Here is a 17463-nt window from a genome sequence, read left to right on the forward strand (position 1 = left end):
GATGTTGACGTGAGGAGAACTGAGAACTGTTGCAGTGCCAGGGGGATGAATGAGCTGAAACTCAGTGGATGGGATCAGGTAAGTATGATTCCTCCTGAGGACATCAATATTAGATTAGTGTCACCCCGGCACCTACACCATTCAGCTGTTGTCATTTCTCAAGCAAATGGGAGCTGAGCTGTAGTACTTTTTTTATTTTATTTTTTTCTCGTGTTTACAGCTGTTGCAAACAGCTGATTGGTGAGGCTCTCAGTCCCCATGAGAATAGATAACCAGAATCAAGAAACCTGAGAACCCCTTTAATGACCAGGCCTGAAAGAGCCTTATTTGGAGACTTCCTCTGGATAGATCATCAGTCTCTGATCGGTGGGGGTCCGGCACCCCTACCGCCCAGCTGTTTGAGAAGACACTGCCTTCTCATAGCTTAGCCTAGGCCATGTGATGTAACCTTCATTGGTTACAGGCGCAGTTGATCTCTTTTGAAGTAAATGGGGCTGAGCTGCAATACCAAGCACAGTCACTGTACAGTGTATGGCGCTGTGCTTGGTGAGCTGAGTGAAGCCTACTTCACTACTGTGAGTGCCGCTGCCCTCTCAAACAGCTGATCGGCGGGGGTTCCTGATGTCTGATCTCAACTGATCAGTATAAATGTTTTGGAAAAACCCCTTTTAATGAGTTTTTCTGATGCTTTTATATTAATATCTTATGATCAGGAACTGCACAGCTCTGTCTATTGTGTAGTGGATGAAGATGGCTACTGCACTGCCGTGTTATGTATCCCAATTTTTTTTGTGTGATTTGTATAAAGAAAAAGAAGCAATTTTTGGTATTTTTATTTTATGCTATTCACTTTTCATACTGTGATGTTATAAATGGCGGTTCCAATAGAGGCAGCACTTCCTCTATTCACAACATAACATTCACTGATTGCTATGCAGATAGAAGCAGTTTATAACCGCTTCTATCTTCTCATCAGGGTTCACTGCTGTTAGGACCCAACCTGTTTCTGCTCGCGTTAAGGGTCCATTCACGCGTCCGTAGTATATTGCAGATCCGCAATACACCTGGCCGGCACCCCCATAGAACTGCCTATTCTTGACAAGAATAGAACATGTACCATTTTTTTTCGGGAGCCACGGACCGGAAGATCGGGGCCGCGCTCCGGAAATGCGGATGCAGACAGCACACTGTGTTCTGTCCGCATCTCTTCTGGCCCCATAGAGAATAAATGCGGAACGGATTCGGACCTATTCTACGGACGTGTGAATGGACCCTTAGGATCAATACTGCAGCGCCCCCAGAAGACATAAGGTATTTTTAAAAATGTTTTGCCCGGTTTGGTTTCTACAGCTAGCACATTCTGCTTGATGCTATTGATGTCAATTCCATCAGGCACGCTCAGTGACACCTCAGTCTTTGGCCCCTCCTGTGTTCTCCTGAGTGCTAGTCTAAGGCTACTTTCACACTAGTGAGATCCGTCATAGGGGCTCAATACCGGGAAAAAACGCTTCAGTTTTGTCCCCATTCATTGTCAATGAGGACAAAACTGAACTGAACACAATGCTCCGTTTAGTTGCATTCCCAGACCGGAGAGCAAACCACATGCTGTGGGTTTGCTTTCCGTCCTGGGATGCGGAGCAGGACGGATCAGTCATGACCCTCAATGCATGTCAATGGGGACGGATCGGTTTTCTCTGACACTATAGAAAACTGATCCGTCCCCTATTGACTTTCAATGGAGTTCATAACGAATCAATCATGGCAATGTCAAAGATAATACAACCGGATCTGTTCATACCGGATGCAGATGGTTGTATGATCAGTAACGGAAGCATTTTTGCTGAACCCTGCTGGATCCAGTAAAAACGCTAGTGTGAAAGTAGACCAAGTTGAATTATGATCAAATCAAAGCTGATCAACTCTTGAGGACTGCATTGCAATTGCTCTTATTACATTGCTGAGTGTACTACATGTTTGCTCTTATTTTACACACTTTACAGTAAATTGTTTAAAAATCTTTGTCATTGTTTCAGATATAGCAACCTTTCCAGAATACTGAAGCTGTGTATCTTTTTTTTTTTTTTTTTTTCAGATCCTCTAGCTTCCCCAGAGATTTTAGTTTCATCTTTCAACCAAATCGACAGCAGCATTTCAGTTCTGCGAACTGTCAAGTTCACCAACAAAGGTAGCCAAATGTTATGGTGTGGTGTCGTCATTCTAATTAAAATGACATTAAAGGCATTGTCCGAGTATTTACATATTTTTATTTTTAAAATGACATGGAGCCTATCGTTTTAAAAAAAAAAAAAAAAAAAAATTGTATTCACTGACCCAAAGCCCCTTTCATTTCTAGCGCCACCATGCCTCTCCTCCCTACTACTGCAGCCATTTCATATTTTGGCTGCAGACATTCGCTGACCTCAGCAGTATATATGGCTACGTTCAGTGATTGGTTGCAACAGTCTGGTATATGTATGGTGGCACGTGATCAGCTCTGCAAAATGAAGAACGCACATGTCCGGTGTCCCATGTGACCCATCTACTCCCTGGTCCCATTTTCCAAAGGAACTGTCCAAAATGAAAGGTGGAATATGATTGGTTGCTATGGGCAACTAAGCCAGTTCTACTTCACACCAGTTTGATAAATGACCCCCATAGTTTATAAGCCTGAAAGACATGTTTCCATCAATTTCAGCCCTTTTATCCTGCAAGTTGATCCAGAGGAAGGCAAAAAAAAAAAAAGTATGAGGTGGAACCCAATTTTCCTCACTTTGGAGTCGGGAAGGAATTTTTCTCCCCTAATCAGGCAATCAGAATAACTCCCTGGATCAACGACCCCTCTCTAGTAGCTATAACCTGTAATATTATTACACTCCAGAAATACATCCAGGCCCCTCTTGAACTTTTAGTGAACTTACCATCAACACCTCCTCAGCCAAGAGAGTTCCATAGTCTCACTGCTCTTACCGTAAAGAATCCTCTTCTATGTTTGTGTACAAACCTTCTTTCCTCCAGACGCAGAGGATGACCCCTCGTCACAGTCCTGGGGATAAATAGCTGATGGGATAGATCTCTGACCCCTGATATATTTATACATAGTTATTAGATCTCCCCTTAGTCGTCTTTTTTCTAAAGTGAATAACCCTAATGTTGATAATCTTTCAGGGTACTGTAGTTGCCCCATTCCAGTTATTACTTTAGTTGCCCTCCTCTGAACCCTCTCCAGCTCTGCTATGTCTGCCTTGTTCACAGGAGCCCAGAACTGTACACAGTACTCCATGTGTGGTCTGACTAGTGATTTGTAAAGTATCAGGACTATGTTCTCATCATGGGCATCTATGCCCCTTTTTGATGCAACCCATAATCTTATTGGCCTTGGCAGCTGCCTGACACTGGTTTCTACAGCTTAGTTTGCTGTCCACTAAAATTCTTAGGTAATTTTCCATCTCAGTTTGACCCAGTGTTTTACCATTAGTATGTACGGATGACTCACATTATTCCTTCCCATGTGCTTGTCAGTATCTGCCACTTCTCTGCCCAAGCCTCCAATCTATCCAGATCCATCTGTCTCCTCTTCTGTGTTAATTACTTCACACAGTTTTGTGTCATCTGCAAAAATAGATATTTCTCGCCCATATTCATTGGGGGACACAGGAACCGTGGGTATAGCTATGTCCTCTAGGAGGCGTTGACACTAGTAAAAACTGTTAGCTCCTCCCCTGGCAGCTATACCCCCTCCAGACTGGAGAGAGAGCTTTAGTTTTTTCTAGTGTCAATAGGAGGCAAGACCTCCTCTGCAGGGTAGCTCCTGAAGATTTTTTATTTTAGTTTTTTATTTTCCTTCTTTCAGGTGGGAAACGGTGGTCGCCTCGCCTCCCTGTTCTCCCAGGGGAGCACGCCAGCGTTGGTCCGCCACGCTGCCTCACCCACAAGAAGACAAGGTGGACCAGGGCAGCCTCGCTCCCCTGTATCCTGCCAGCAGAAGGCTCTCTTTGGATCGCCGTGCGGCCTGCTGGGATGCAGCCTTCTTCCCTTCCTGCCCTGCTTCCGCCTCCCCTAGGCACCTGCTGAGCTCCGCCCACCAGTCCTTTAGACAGCCTTAACCCTATCCTGGCCAGCCACCTCTTTAGGCCGGCACCTGATTATTTGGGGTTCTACCTCTAGTACAGTGTTCCATAATGTGGAGGAATTTAACCCCTTTCTGCCTCTTGTCATGAGGCCGGCTTCCTACTTTTCAATAAAAAAATGTGCGTCCATACGGGTCCCCCTCCTCAGCCCTCATCACCGCAGGACCACCCTGTCTGTGTGGTCCCAGACTAAGCCCATGTCTGATCTCTGATAAGGAGCACCTCACATAGTTCCCAATCCGCCCTCCGGGGCCGTTTGGTTGATGATTCTCCACCTTCGCAAATCCCGTGGAGGACAGCTGAAGTATTCCCAATCCATCCTCTGGGTCGTTTGGTTGATAATTCCCCACCTGCGCAATCCAGTGACGGACCTCTGAAGGATTCCAATCCGTCCTCCGGGGCCGTTTGGTTGATAATTCTCCACCTGCGCCATACAGTGGAGAACCTCTGGTATTCCCGATCCGCCCCCTGGGTCATTTGGTTGATAATTCTCCGCCAGCGCAATACAGTGCAGAACCTCTGACATTCCCACTCCACCCTCCTGGGTCGTTTGGTTGATAATTCTCCACCTGCGCCACTCAATAAAGGACCTCTGACATTCTCAATCCACCCTCCCGGGTTGTTTGGTTGATAATTCTCCACCTGCGCAATCCAGTTGGGGTCCGCTAGACCTCCCATCCACCCTCCGGGGTTGTTTGGTTGATAATGCACCGCCTTCGCAATCCGGTGGTGAGACCTCTAGAAGTTCCCCCTGGGTAGTTTGGTTGATAAGCCCCCACCTGCGCAGTCCACAACTGCCAGGGGCGAGATTCTGAAGGGTAGCCCTACGCACAAGCGAACCACAGCAGGACATCTTTTCTCCTCGAATGTCTGTCCATCCCCACCCTTCCTCCCTGAATCACGCTCAGACACACCCTCCCTCAGGAGAGGGTCCGCCGTGGGCATTATCCCCCTTCATAGACGGAGTATTTTCTCGTTCATTCCATTGGGGGACACAGACCATGGGTATAGCTTAGAGATATTACTAGGAGGGACACTATGCAAAAAAAGAAGCTCCTCCTCCTCAGGCTATACCCCCAGGCACCTCCAGGAGAACTTCAGTCTTTGCTTAGTGTCCGTCCAAGGAGGTTGACTCTTACTCTTCTCCTGTTTGTTATTTTCTGTTTTCAGATGGGGACGCAGGTCAGCATTGCGCTTTCCTGGCCCCTGTGGAGTGTCTGCCACGGTCTTCTGAAGGTTCCTGGCTACCTCCCATTCCCCCACAGAAGAAAAGTGGATCCAGGCTCGACATGTAAGCTCTGGCATCCCACCAGCTGCTGGGACACCTGCTGCCTACCCTCCCCAGAGCACTGCCCTCCTTTGGAGTCAGATGTCTGAAGAGGTAAATCCCTGCTGGTCTGGACATCGAGGGAGCATGCTGAGCAGATAAGTATTGCCTGCTTCAATCTCCCTCCTCTCCCCCCCCGCCCCCTGCACCCCCCCTATCTTCATGTCGTTTGTCTGGCACTCTGAGGTCGCCTGGGTGAGCTAGAAAAGGACCTGCTGGGGGCATTTTTTCCTAGGGGAGGGGGCCTTCTGGGTAGGGCTGATGATTCCTTATCTTTTCCTACCTGCCTACAGCTCTAACGGCAACTTGATATCGGCAGAGACAGGACGCCTCTGCATATGGTTATTACTATTCTTTTAGACTGCGGCCGCTGCGCTCTCTGCAGCTTCCCGCCGGACCGCTCCTTCATTCCTTAACCCCCGCCGCGCCGTACAGGCGAAGGGGTGTAGTTTGAATCGCGCGCGCTTTTTTCGCGCCGCAATGACGCGTTCAAGGGGGCGGAGCTTCGGCGTCCCGCCTGTCTCTCCTTACGCCGGAGACTCTGCTGGATTGCGGCCGTGCAGCTCCTCAGTTCTCGGTGACCGGAGACTTCTGCTGTTTGCCTGGGTGGTAGGAATTGCAGCAACCTGGTAGGAAATCTGATTTACATTGGAATCCATCATGCCTAAACCTGGGGCCCCTAAGCCTTCCAAGGCTTCCTCTCAGGCTCCACTGGAGTCATGTAAGATATGCCTTAGGCCTTTTTCTGTCACTGGTTCCTGTGACTCATGCCCTGCTCCTAGACAGAATCAGCCTCCTTCTCTTGCTCAGCCCGGTCCTCCCTCTGCCCCTGCGGAACCAGCGGTACCCGCCTGGGCCTCCGCCATGTCTAATGCGGCAGCTGATCTGGCCTTAGTTGCCAAGGCAGCCATGTCCTTCATGGAGCGCATGGCGGCTACTACCCCAGTGGCAGCCACCACTCCATCTCCTCTCAGTGACTCTCACAGAGGGCGTCTGACTTCTAAAAGGCAGCGTGAGCGGCAGCATTCCTCCTCGGATGACTCCGCTTCTCCCCCTCGCCTTGAGACATGCCCGGTTGACTCTCCCCCTCTCAGGGAGCGCAAATCCGAAGGGGAATTGTCCGGATCGGACGAAGTCACGGAGCGGGAACCCCTGCCTAAGCTTTCCACCATGGTAACCGAGTTGGTGGCAGCTGTCCGTGACACTTTTAATATACAAGGGGATTCTCCTCCCTCCACTAGTCGGGAGTTCTCCCTTTTTCCACCCAAAAAGCAGGAGTCCGCTGTGTTCCCTATTCATGAGGAATTCACTGCGGTCATATCAAAAGCTTGGGATCGTCCTAATCAAAAATTTTCGGCCACCAAGCGTATGGATACGCTTTATCCTTTGACACAGTGGAAAAGTGGACTTCTTCCCCTAAGGTAGATCCTCCGGTGGCCAGGTTAGCCAAGAACACGGCCCTTCCCGTCCTAGACGGTTCCTCTCTGCAGGATGCGGTGGACAGACGTTTGGATTCACTTTCCAAGTCTGTCTTCTCCCTGGCGGGCGCTTCCCTGCGACCGGCCTTCGCGTCAGCTTGGGTCGCCAGAGCCCTTACGATGTGGTTGCAGCGCCACCACCAGGATCTGTCAGAGCAGGACGCCTCTGCAGATACTCTGGATTTTATCATCCAGATGTCTCAAGCTTCCAAATATCTCTGTGAGGCTTCAATGGACATCGGCTCCCTCTTTGCCCGTATTTCGGCCCTCTCGGTCATTCAGCGCAGAGAGGTCTGGTTGAAGGTGTAGGATGCTGATGCCTCATCCAAGCGTTCCCTCGCTAACCTTCCCTTTGAAGGGTCCAGGCTCTTTGGGGCTCAACTAGATGAATTTATTTCAGCCGCAACTGGGGGCAAGAGCACTCATCTACCTCAGCCCAGGACCAAGCGTCCCTTTCGGTCTCGGCCTTCAGGTTTCCGGGGCCAGTCCTTTCGTCGCTTCTCCACTGCCAGGACGCCGTCGTCCTCATCGGCAGGGGGATCCCAGGACTCCCGCAAGAAGCCTTTCTTCAAGCCCCAGCCTTCTTGGCGGCCTCGGGCGCAGTCAGCCTGTCCTCCTGCTCCCAAGCAACCCTCCGCATGAAGGGGTGCCCCCACCCCTCGTGGTGGGGGGCCGTCTGCTCTCCTTTCAACAGGTTTGGAGGGCTCACGTTCTGGACGCCTGGGCTCTGGAAGTGGTGACGTCCGGTTGCAAGTTGGAGTTCGCGTCCAGTCCCCCGGAACGTTTTTTCCCTTCTCGCGTTCCGGGGGATCCGGCCAAGGCCTCGGACCTCTTTTTTGCGGTCTCTTCTCTTCTGGACCGTGGTGTCATTTCCCCCGTTCCCCCAGAAGAGCAAGGGACAGGTTTTTACTCAAACCTGTTCGTTGTTCCAAAGAAGGAGGGGTCAGTGCGTCCGATCTTGGATCTAAAACGTCTCAACAAGTTTCTACGGGTGCGGAAGTTTCGCATGGAGTCCCTTCGCTCCGTTATTGCTTCTCTGAGTCCAGGAGAATTTCTCGCGTCTGTGGACATTCAAGACGCCTACTTGCACGTCCCTATTGCACCATCGTTTTCTGCGCTTTGCCATAGGGGGGCGTCATTACCAGTTCGTCGCCCTACCTTTTGGGTTGGCGACCGCCCCTCGGGTTTTTACGAAGATTCTGGCGCCTCTCATGGCGCTTCTTCGCACCAGGGGCATCTCTTTGTTACCATACCTAGACGACATCTTGATAAAAGCTCCGTCTCTTCCACAGGCTGAGGACAGCGTCCGAATCACCGTTCAATCCCTGGAACGGTTCGGGTGGCTGATCAATCTCCCCAAGTCCTCTCTTCACCCCTCCCAGAGACTCTCGTTCCTGGGGATAATCTTGGACACCTCGATTTCTCCGGTGTTTCTTCCGGATTCCAAGGTTTCCCAGATTCGACTGGCAGTGGTGCTCCTTCTACGCTCTCCACGTCCCACCACTCGGGAGTGCATGCGGGTGCTGGGCCTTATGGTCTCCTCTTTCGAGGCGATTCCGTACGCCCAATTTTACACTCGTCCGCTACAACAAATGATCCTTGCCCTCTGGAACAAGAGCCCTCGGGGTCTAGACACTCCTGTTCTTCTGTCCCGGCAAGTTCGAGCGTCTCTCCCTTGGTGGCAGTCTTCCCTCAACCTATCGCCAGGAAGGTTCTTCCTTCCGTTCTCCTGGACGGTAGTCACCACCGACGCCAGCCTCTTCGGTTGGGGAGGTGTTCTCCGGAACCTCACAGTTCAGGGTGTCTGGTCGTCGGAGGAGTCCCGTCTCCCGATAAATGTCTTGGAACTAAGGGCGATTTTCCACTCCCTCTCCCACTGGACCCCTCTCCTTGCAACTCGCCCGGTGCGTGTTCAGTCGGACAATGCCACGGCTGTGGCTTATGTCAACCATCAGGACGGGACCCGCAGTCGGGCAGTAATGCGGGAAGTAGCGAGGATCCTCTTATGGGCGGAGTCGCATGTTTGTCGGCAGTGTATATCCAGTATTGTCGGCAGTGTATATCCCGGGAGTCGACAATTGGACGGCGGATTTTCTGAGTCGCACCAGGGTGGATCCGGGAGAATGGTCTCTCCATCCGGAGGTTTTCGAGGACATCTGCAACCGATGGGGCCGTCCGGACGTAGATTTGATGGCTTCCCGGCTCAACCACAAGGTGCCGGTGTATCTAGCCCGCGCTCGAGACCCGCGGGCGGACGGGGTGGACGCGCTGGTAGCTCCATGGCAGCGGTTCAGCCTCCTTTACGTCTTCCCTCCGATTCCTCTGTTGCCGAAGGTGCTGCGCAAGATAGAGGCGGAGGGGATACCAACCATTCTCGTCGCCCCGGATTGGCCTCGCCGCGCCTGGTTCTCCAGCGTCGCTCGTATGTTGGCCGACGTTCCGTGGCCTCTACCCGACAGAGAGGATCTCCTGTCTCAGGGGCCACTCTTCCACCAGAATTCACGGCAGCTGCGTTTAACGGCGTGGCTGTTGAGACCTCCATCCTGAGGAAGAGAGGCTTCTCTGATGCGGTGGTGAGAACCATGATCAGGGCTCGGAAGCCGGCTTCTTCACGGATCTATTATCGCACCTGGAAGGCCTTCCTGTTTTTTTGTGAGAAGTCGGGCTACCCGCCCCTACGTTTCTCTGTCCCAGTGGTGCTGTCCTTTCTCCAGTCCGGCCTTGACATGGGTCTGTCGCTCAGTTCTTTGAAGGGTCAGGTTTCTGCTTTGGCTATCTTTTTTCCGAAGTCCATTGCCTTTTTGAGACCTGTGAAAACCTTCCTGCAGGGGGTGGCGCATTCTGTTCCCCCGTATGTGCCTCCCTTGCCCCCCTGGGATCTCAACTTGGTTCTGCGCGCCCTTCAGTCGGCGCCTTTTGAGCCTCTGAGGGAGGTCTCTCCTGGTTTTACTCGCCTGGAAGGTAGTTTTTCTGGTGGCCATAACCTCCATCAGGCGAGTTTCGGAGCTGGCCGCACTTTACTGCCGAGAACCTTTTCTGGTCTTTCACCAGGATAAGGTGGTGCTCAGACCGGTGCCTTCTTTTTTTGCCCAAGGTGGTTTCTCTCTTCCACCTTAACGAGGATCTTGTCCTGCCCTCTTTTTGTCCTTCTCCGGCGAACCCCAAGGAATGCGCTCTCCACTCTCTGGACGTCGTCAGGGCTCTGAAGGTGTACCTGGGGGCTACTGCCTCCTTCCGGCGTTCAGACTCTCTCTTTGTGATTCCTGAAGGGTCTCGTAAAGGGCCTGGCGGCTTCCAAGGTCACCGTGGCGCGGTGGATCCGTTCCGCTATTGCTGCGGCCTATCGCGCTCGTGGCCAGGTTCCGCCGTCACGGATTACTGCTCACTCCACAAGGGCAGTGGGAGCTTCCTGGGCTAGACGCAATCGCGCATCCGTTTCCCAGTTGTGTAAGGCGGCCACTTGGTCGTCCTTACATACGTTCACAAAGTTTTATCAGTTACACTCTCTGGCCTCGGCTGATGCTATTTTTGGGCGCAGGGTATTGCAGGCTGTGGTTCCTGTTTGACTGCTGGACGTTTACTCCAGGCGGTGTTGGATTTGTTCCTTTTTCCCACCCCATGGACTGCTTTGGGACGTCCCATGGTCTGTGTCCCCCCATGGAATGAACGAGAAAAGGAGATTTTTGTGAAACTCACCTGTAAAATCTTTTTCTCGTCTTTTCCATTGGGGGACACAGCTCCCGCCCCTTTTTTTTATGGTTTTCGCCTTATGGTGTGCGGTGTGATGGTTTCCATTGTGTTTTATTTCCGTTCTCCTTCTGCTTTTGCAAGGACTGAAGTTCTCCTGGAGGTGCCTGGGGGTATAGCCCGAGGAGGAGGAGCTTCTTTTTTTGTCCTTCCTAGTAATATCTCTAAGCTATACCCATGGTCTGTGTACCCCCAATGGAAAAGACGAGAAAAAGATTTTACAGGTGAGTTTCACAAAAATCTCCTTTTCCCTACCACTGGCTAAAGTACTTGCCGTATGCATTCCACCTTCCTTAGGTAGGGCAATTGCACCACCATTGGATACGGTCCCGACTGTGGGCGGAGTGTTGCACATCACCCTGCTTCCTGTTGCATTACCCCTTTCCACAAGTGATCCACTAGCGGGGGACTAACTAAACATCTTCGGATGCTGCATTTCAACTTATTTTACAGGGGGGCGTGGCACAGTCTATGCCTGCGGGTGCCCGGTACACTTACTCTAGTGGTATATGGGTGCCGCAACTGGATACGGTGGCTATCCTCATTGTATCCTTCTTTCTCTTTTGCTGGTTTTGGGCATGATTTTAACATCCCCTTTATTCTCAGGGGGTTACCTAGCCACACTTGTGTCCTAGAGACCCCCCATCTCCATGGGCCTCCATTGTTAGTCGGTCATGATATTGTCCACATCAATACGTTGTGCGTACACCATTACACTTATATAGTGAGTACGTTCCAGCGAGTCGAGTGTTTTCACTGACTCTGTATTCTCTATCCACCACTCCTCCTTCTCTGGAAAAGTGGTTATGTGGGGACTCTGGTTTAGCTGCTACAGCGTGTTCTCCTCCACAGGTGCAGCTTTTCGCTAATGCTAGAGTTCGTGGTCGCCGCAGTGAGACATCCCCCTCAGGTAGGGGCCCTACTCTGGCGCTAGCTTGGCAGTTGTTCCTGTTCAGCGCCCTTCCAGGTAGAGTTTTTAAGGTTAGCTCTACTTAACTGGGGCAGTATGGTACGTGGCTTCCACGGATAGTCTCAGGCCTCCCCCTTAGTTTTGCGCTGATGGGGCAAGCGCTGGCTACTACTGGGGGAGCGGTATTGCGTTACCATTACATACTTGGGTTCTTACTGCACCGCTCTTTCGTCAGGTGGTGGACTCTTCTAGCACTGATTTCGGTGGCCTCTGCGGGTGGCCCTCTCCTCTTCTGGGGTATGGGGCTAGCAATACAGTGTGACTCCCCTTGCCTGGCTTCCTCCTCAGACAGAGTTTTTGCACAGCCACTTAATCCTTGGCTACTTCTGTATAGCGCCGATCTCAGATGGGGAATGGGCTTAGACCTAGCCTATTCTTCTCCTGTCTTTTTCCTCCTCTGGCTCATGGTTCATAGCCACCCCGCATGCCTTGGTAGTTCCCACGTTACTACCTTCCCTCATCTGCATTTGCAGGATTTATTCGTTTGGTGGCCTTCAATTTCCAGACATGCTCCGGTCCCGACTGGTGGGCTGTGGATCCCTCCTACAGGGACTTCTTCCATTGGTCCGGGTGTGCTAACGGTATCTACACGAAGGCTTCCCACCTTTCTCTCCCGAGCAAGAGTTCTGGAAGCAGGCGGCGTGGACGCCCTGATATCTCCTTGGTGGCAGTTCTCCCTCCTTACATGTTTTTCCCCTTCCCCCTCCTACCCAGGTTTCTACGGAAGTTTAGATGGAGGGCATTCAGACGAATCCTAGTCGCTCCGGATTGGCCCCCTGTCGTGTGGTACGCCGACCTCGTTCTCCTTCCAGGAGACGTCCCTTGGTCACTGCCACTCAGAGACTACCTTCTTTCACAGGGTCCGGTCTTACATAAGCATTTAGGGTCTTTGGTTGACGGCGTGGCTATTGAAACAGCCATTCTGACGTGAAGAGGGTTTTCGGCGGACATCATCCGCACTATGATTCAGGCAGGGAAGCCTGCGTCACCCAGGATCTATTAGGACCTGGAGGTCCTTCCTGGGCTTCTGTGAAAGCCGGGACATTCCCTCACTCCGTTTTTTTTTCTCTCCCCGCGGTCCTATCCTTTCTACAATCAGGGTTGGACCTTGGTTTAGCCCTTAGTTCCTTGATGGGTCAGGTGTTGGCGCTTCTATCCTGGCGCAGCTTTCCAGCGTCCTCTGGTTTCCCTGGTGTCCATGGAAACCTTCCTTCAGGGAGTGGCACATACAGTTCCTACGTACCATCCTTTTCCGCCTTGGGATCTGAATATAGTTCCCTCAGCGTTCCAGTCTTCTCTCTTTGAGCCCTTGCGGGAGATCTCACTCCGGCTCCTGTCCTAGAAGGTAGTCTTTTCTTGTGGCTATCACATCCATCAGACGGGCATCCGAGTTGGGGGTGCTCTCTTGTAGAAAACCCTTCCTGGTTCTTCTCAAGGATAAGGCGGTTCTCCGGCCCATTCCTTCTTCTCCCGAAGATAGTCTCTGACTTCCATATCAATGAAGAAATTGTCCTCCCTTCACTGTCCCTCCCCTTCACACCCTACAGAAGGGAGTTACATTATTGGACATTGTCAGAGCTCTGATCATTATTTGGCAGCCTCCAGTCCCTTACGGCGTACGGAACCCCTTTTTGTCTTCCAAAGGGTCCTTGCTAGGGATTGGCGGCCTCCAAGGTGGCGATTGCACGTTGGATTCGGTCTGCAAGTGCTGAAGCATACCGCGCCCGGAGCAGGGTTCAGCCCTTGAGTGTCACGGCTTATTCCACCAGAGCGGTGGGCGCTTTCTTGGGCTCGGAGGAATCGCGCTTCGGCTGCACAGTTGTGTGTAAGGCGGCTACTTGGTCCTCCTTACACACGTTCACAAAAATTTACCAGGTGCATACATATGCATCGGCGGTCGCTGCCTTGGGCTGCCTGGTCTTGCAGGCGACAGTTCTTAGATGCCTTCAGGGACGCTTGCTTCCATGGGTCTGTGGTTTTTCCCTCCCTGTAGACTGCTTTTGGACGTCCCACTGTTCCTGTGTCCCCCAATGAATATGGGCGAGAAAAGGAGATTTTTGTATAACTTAACAGTAAAATCTCTTTCTCTCTCTTCATTGGGGGACACAGCACCCACCCAGTATTGTTGTTCGACCACAGTTGTGGCAGTTGCTGGTTAGAACCCCGTTGGGTCTTTTGGCATGGTTGGTGTTCCATGTTTTTTCTTTGGTTGGCTTGCTTCTCCTACTGCTTGTACAGTCGTGGCCAAAAGTTTTGAGAATTACATAAATATTGGAAATTGGAAAAGTTGCTGCTTAAGTTTTTATAATAGCAATTTGCATATACTCCAGAATGTTATGAAGAGTGATCAGATGAATTGCATAGTCCTTTGCCATGAAAATTAACTTAATCCCCAAAAAACCTTTCCACTGCATTTTATTGCTGTCATTAAAGGACCTGCTGAGATAAATTCAGTAATCGTCTTGTTAACTCAGGTGAGAATGTTGACGAGCACAAGGCTGGAGATCATTATGTCAGGCTGATTGGGTTAAAATGGCAGACTTGACATGTTAAAAGGAGGGTGATGCTTGAAATTATTGTTCTTCCATTGTTAACCATGGTGACCTGCAAAGAAACGCGTGCAGCCATCATTGCGTTGCATAAAAATGCCTTCACAGGCAAGGATATTGTGGCTACTAAGATTGCACCTCAATCAACAATTTATAGGATCATCAAGAACTTCAAGGAAAGAGGTTCAATTCTTGTTAAGAAGGCTTCAGGGCATCCAAGAAAGTCCAGCAAGCGCCAGTATCGTCTCCTAAAGAGGATTCAGCTGCGGGATCGGAGTGCCACAGTGCAGAGCTTGCTCAGGAATGGCAGCAGGCAGGTGTGAGCGCATCTGCACGCACAGTGAGGCAAAGACTTTTGGAAGATGGCCGGGTGTCACGAAGGGCAGCAAAGAAGCCACTTCTCTCCAAAAAAATACATCAGGGACAGATTGATCTTCTGCAGAAAGTTTGGTGAATGGACTGCTGAGGACTGGGGCAAAGTCATATTCTCTGATGAAGCCTCTTTCCGATTGTTTGGGGCATCTGGAAAAAGGCTTGTCCGGAGAAGAAAAGGTGAGTGCTACCATCAGTCCTGTGTCATGCCAACAGTAAAGCATCCTGAGACCATTCATGTGTGGGGTTGCTTTTCATCCAAGGGAGTGGGCTTACTCACAATTTTGCCCAAAAACACAGCCATGAATAAAGAATGGTACCAAAACACCCTCCAACAGCAACTTCTTCCAACAATCCAACAACAGTTTGGTGAAGAACAATGCATTTTCCAGCACGATGGAGCACTGTGCCCTAAGGCAAAATTAATAACTAAGTGGCTCGGGGACCAAAACGTTGACATTTTGGGTCCATGGCCTGGAAACTTCCCAGATCTTAATCCCATTGAGAACTTGTGGTCAATCCTCAAGAGGCGGGTGGACAAACAAAAACCCACTAATTCTGACAAACTCCAAGAAGTGATTATGAAAGAATGGGTTACTATCAGTCAGGATAGTTGATTGAGAGCATGCCCAGTCGAATTGCAGAGGTCCTGAAAAAGAAGGGCCAACACTGCAAATATTGACTCTTTGCATAAATGTCATGTAATTGTCGATAAAAGCCTTTGAAACGTATGAAGTGCGTGTAATTGTATTTCACTACATCACAGAAACAACTGAAACAAAGATCTAAAAGCAGTTTAGCAGCAAACTTTGTGAAAACTAATAATTTTATCATTCTCAAAACTTTTGGCCACGACTGTACACAAATTGAAGCTCTCTCTCCAGGCTGAAGGAGGTATAGCTGCCAGGGGAGGAGCTAACAGCTTTTACTAGTGTCAACGCCTCCTAGAGGACATAGCTATACCCACGGTCTCTGTGTCCCCCAATGAAGAGCGAGAAAGAGATTTTACTGGTAAGTTATACAAAAATCTCCTTTTCTCACTTGTTCATTGGGGGACACAGGACCGTGGGTATAGCTGCTGCTGCCACTAGGAGGTGACACTAGGCTGAAAAAAGTGTTAGCTCCTCCCCTGCAAGCTATACCCCCTTCAGCCTGGAGAGAGCAACTCAGTTTTTAGCTTGGTGTCGCAGGAGGCAGACCTCCCTGCTTTGCAGGGCATCATGCTTTATTATTTTTCATTTTTCCTTTTAGGTTATGGGAAACAGAGTAGCCTGGCTACTCTGTCTACCCAAGGAGCGAGTCCGGGGTCAGGTTTTCTTCACCGTCCGACCTCCCCCAAGAAGAAAAGCTTCACTCCCCTGCTTCCCGCCAGCCAAGGGTCACCCAGATCAGGTAACCCTCCACCATTCCAGCGCCTGCCACTGATATGCCAGCTGCTGAGGGGGTGTCCCTGCTGGTCCCCCCCCTCCCCCAACTCCTCTTGCGGCGGGAAGTCGGTACCCCTGTAGGGGGGGCATTCACCGGCTGGAGACAGGGTTATCATGCGGTATGGGCGCAGCAACCGTTAGGTCGGTCCCGCCCCTTCCCCTCTGTTATTACTAGTCCGATGTGGTGGATGCCGCACCGGACATCGGGGGTCGCAACTGGGGGCTTTTTGGAGGAATTCCTTGCCGCGGCCGGCTGGCGATTATTTGCTGCGGCTCATTAACAAAGCACGGCTGTCCCTCCCGTTCAGGCTGCAATTCGCCCCGCTTCTTTTCCCAACGCAATAGGCAGCGGCTATTAAGTCAGGACGGCTGTTCAGGCCGTCTAGTACACAGTTCGTCCCGCCCCCGTCTTTTGCGGGGGCGTGGCTTAAATTCTCGCCGTTTCTTGGGCAAGGAGGAGGTGCCTGACATGCCGCGTGGCTCAGCTAGGCTCTGTGGGGTTGAGGACACAGGAGTCACACCCTGGTAGGACAATGCCTTTTGATCCTTTTACAGCATTAGGGGACCCACCAGCAACCTCTTCCCCCCCCCCCCCCCTCTCAAACTTCCGGCCACCACCTATTACGCTTGCACTATATGCAGTGTTAAATTTCCACGCAGCCAGCCAGACTCTGTATGTCCCACTTGCTCTGCATCCAAACAGGTCCCCCCTTCCCAGCCTATGCAGGTATCCGACCGTCCTTCCAATATGGAACCAGAATGGGCCCGTGCACTATCCTGGGCAGTTGACGGACCGCTCCAAGTTATCCCAATCCACCCTGTCTCTAATGGCTAACTTGGTTGATAAGTCCACACCAACGCAGGCCGCACCGTCAACGGGCGAGCAACTGCGGAGCAGATCTTCACAAAAACGTCGCAGAGCAGGACATTCCTCCTCCACCTCCTCCTCCTCATCGGACGCATCTGCTCCCACCCCCCTCTGGGGTCACGCTCTGACGCGTCATCTTTCCCTGGAGTAGTGCTGTCTGAAGGGGAAATTGGAAACTCAGATTCAGATATGGATCCGGAGTTCTCTCCCAAAGTGGCGGCTATGGTAGAAAGTCTAATTGCCGCTATACGGGACACCTTCCAAGTGCGGGATGAGTCTCCCTCTACCAGCCGCCAGAGCGTGTCTTTTCTCCGCTCCAAAAGGCAATCCAACGGGACGTTTCCACTGCATGATGACTTTTCCATCGTCATCTCTAAAGCTTGGGATCATCCAGATCGCCGCTTTTGTACATTAAAGCGCCTGGATCTGCTGTACCCTTTTCCAGCAGACTGTGTCTCTAAATGGGCCACTCCTCCTAAAGTGGATCCCCCTGTAGCATGTCTGGCTAAGAATACAGCTATTCCTGTGGCGGACGACTGCTCTCTTCAGGATCCAGTAGATCGCCGCATAGAGTCCATTTTCGCTGCGAGTGGTTCCC

At 51.2% G+C, this 17463-nt stretch overlaps 1 protein-coding gene across 1 annotated transcript in view; it reads left to right on the forward strand.

The window, feature by feature from the left end:
* ZC3H11A (zinc finger CCCH-type containing 11A) overlaps positions 1-17463 on the forward strand; it is a 231292-nt gene that overhangs the window by 84299 nt on the left and 129530 nt on the right. Inside the window, exon 10 of the mRNA XM_040422208.1 lies at positions 2093-2185. Coding sequence (XP_040278142.1) covers positions 2093-2185 — 93 coding nt within the window. The remainder of the gene's footprint in view (positions 1-2092; positions 2186-17463) is intronic.

Source organism: Bufo bufo, chromosome 3 (genome assembly GCF_905171765.1).
Source record: "Bufo bufo chromosome 3, aBufBuf1.1, whole genome shotgun sequence".
Lineage (NCBI taxonomy): Eukaryota > Metazoa > Chordata > Amphibia > Anura > Bufonidae > Bufo > Bufo bufo.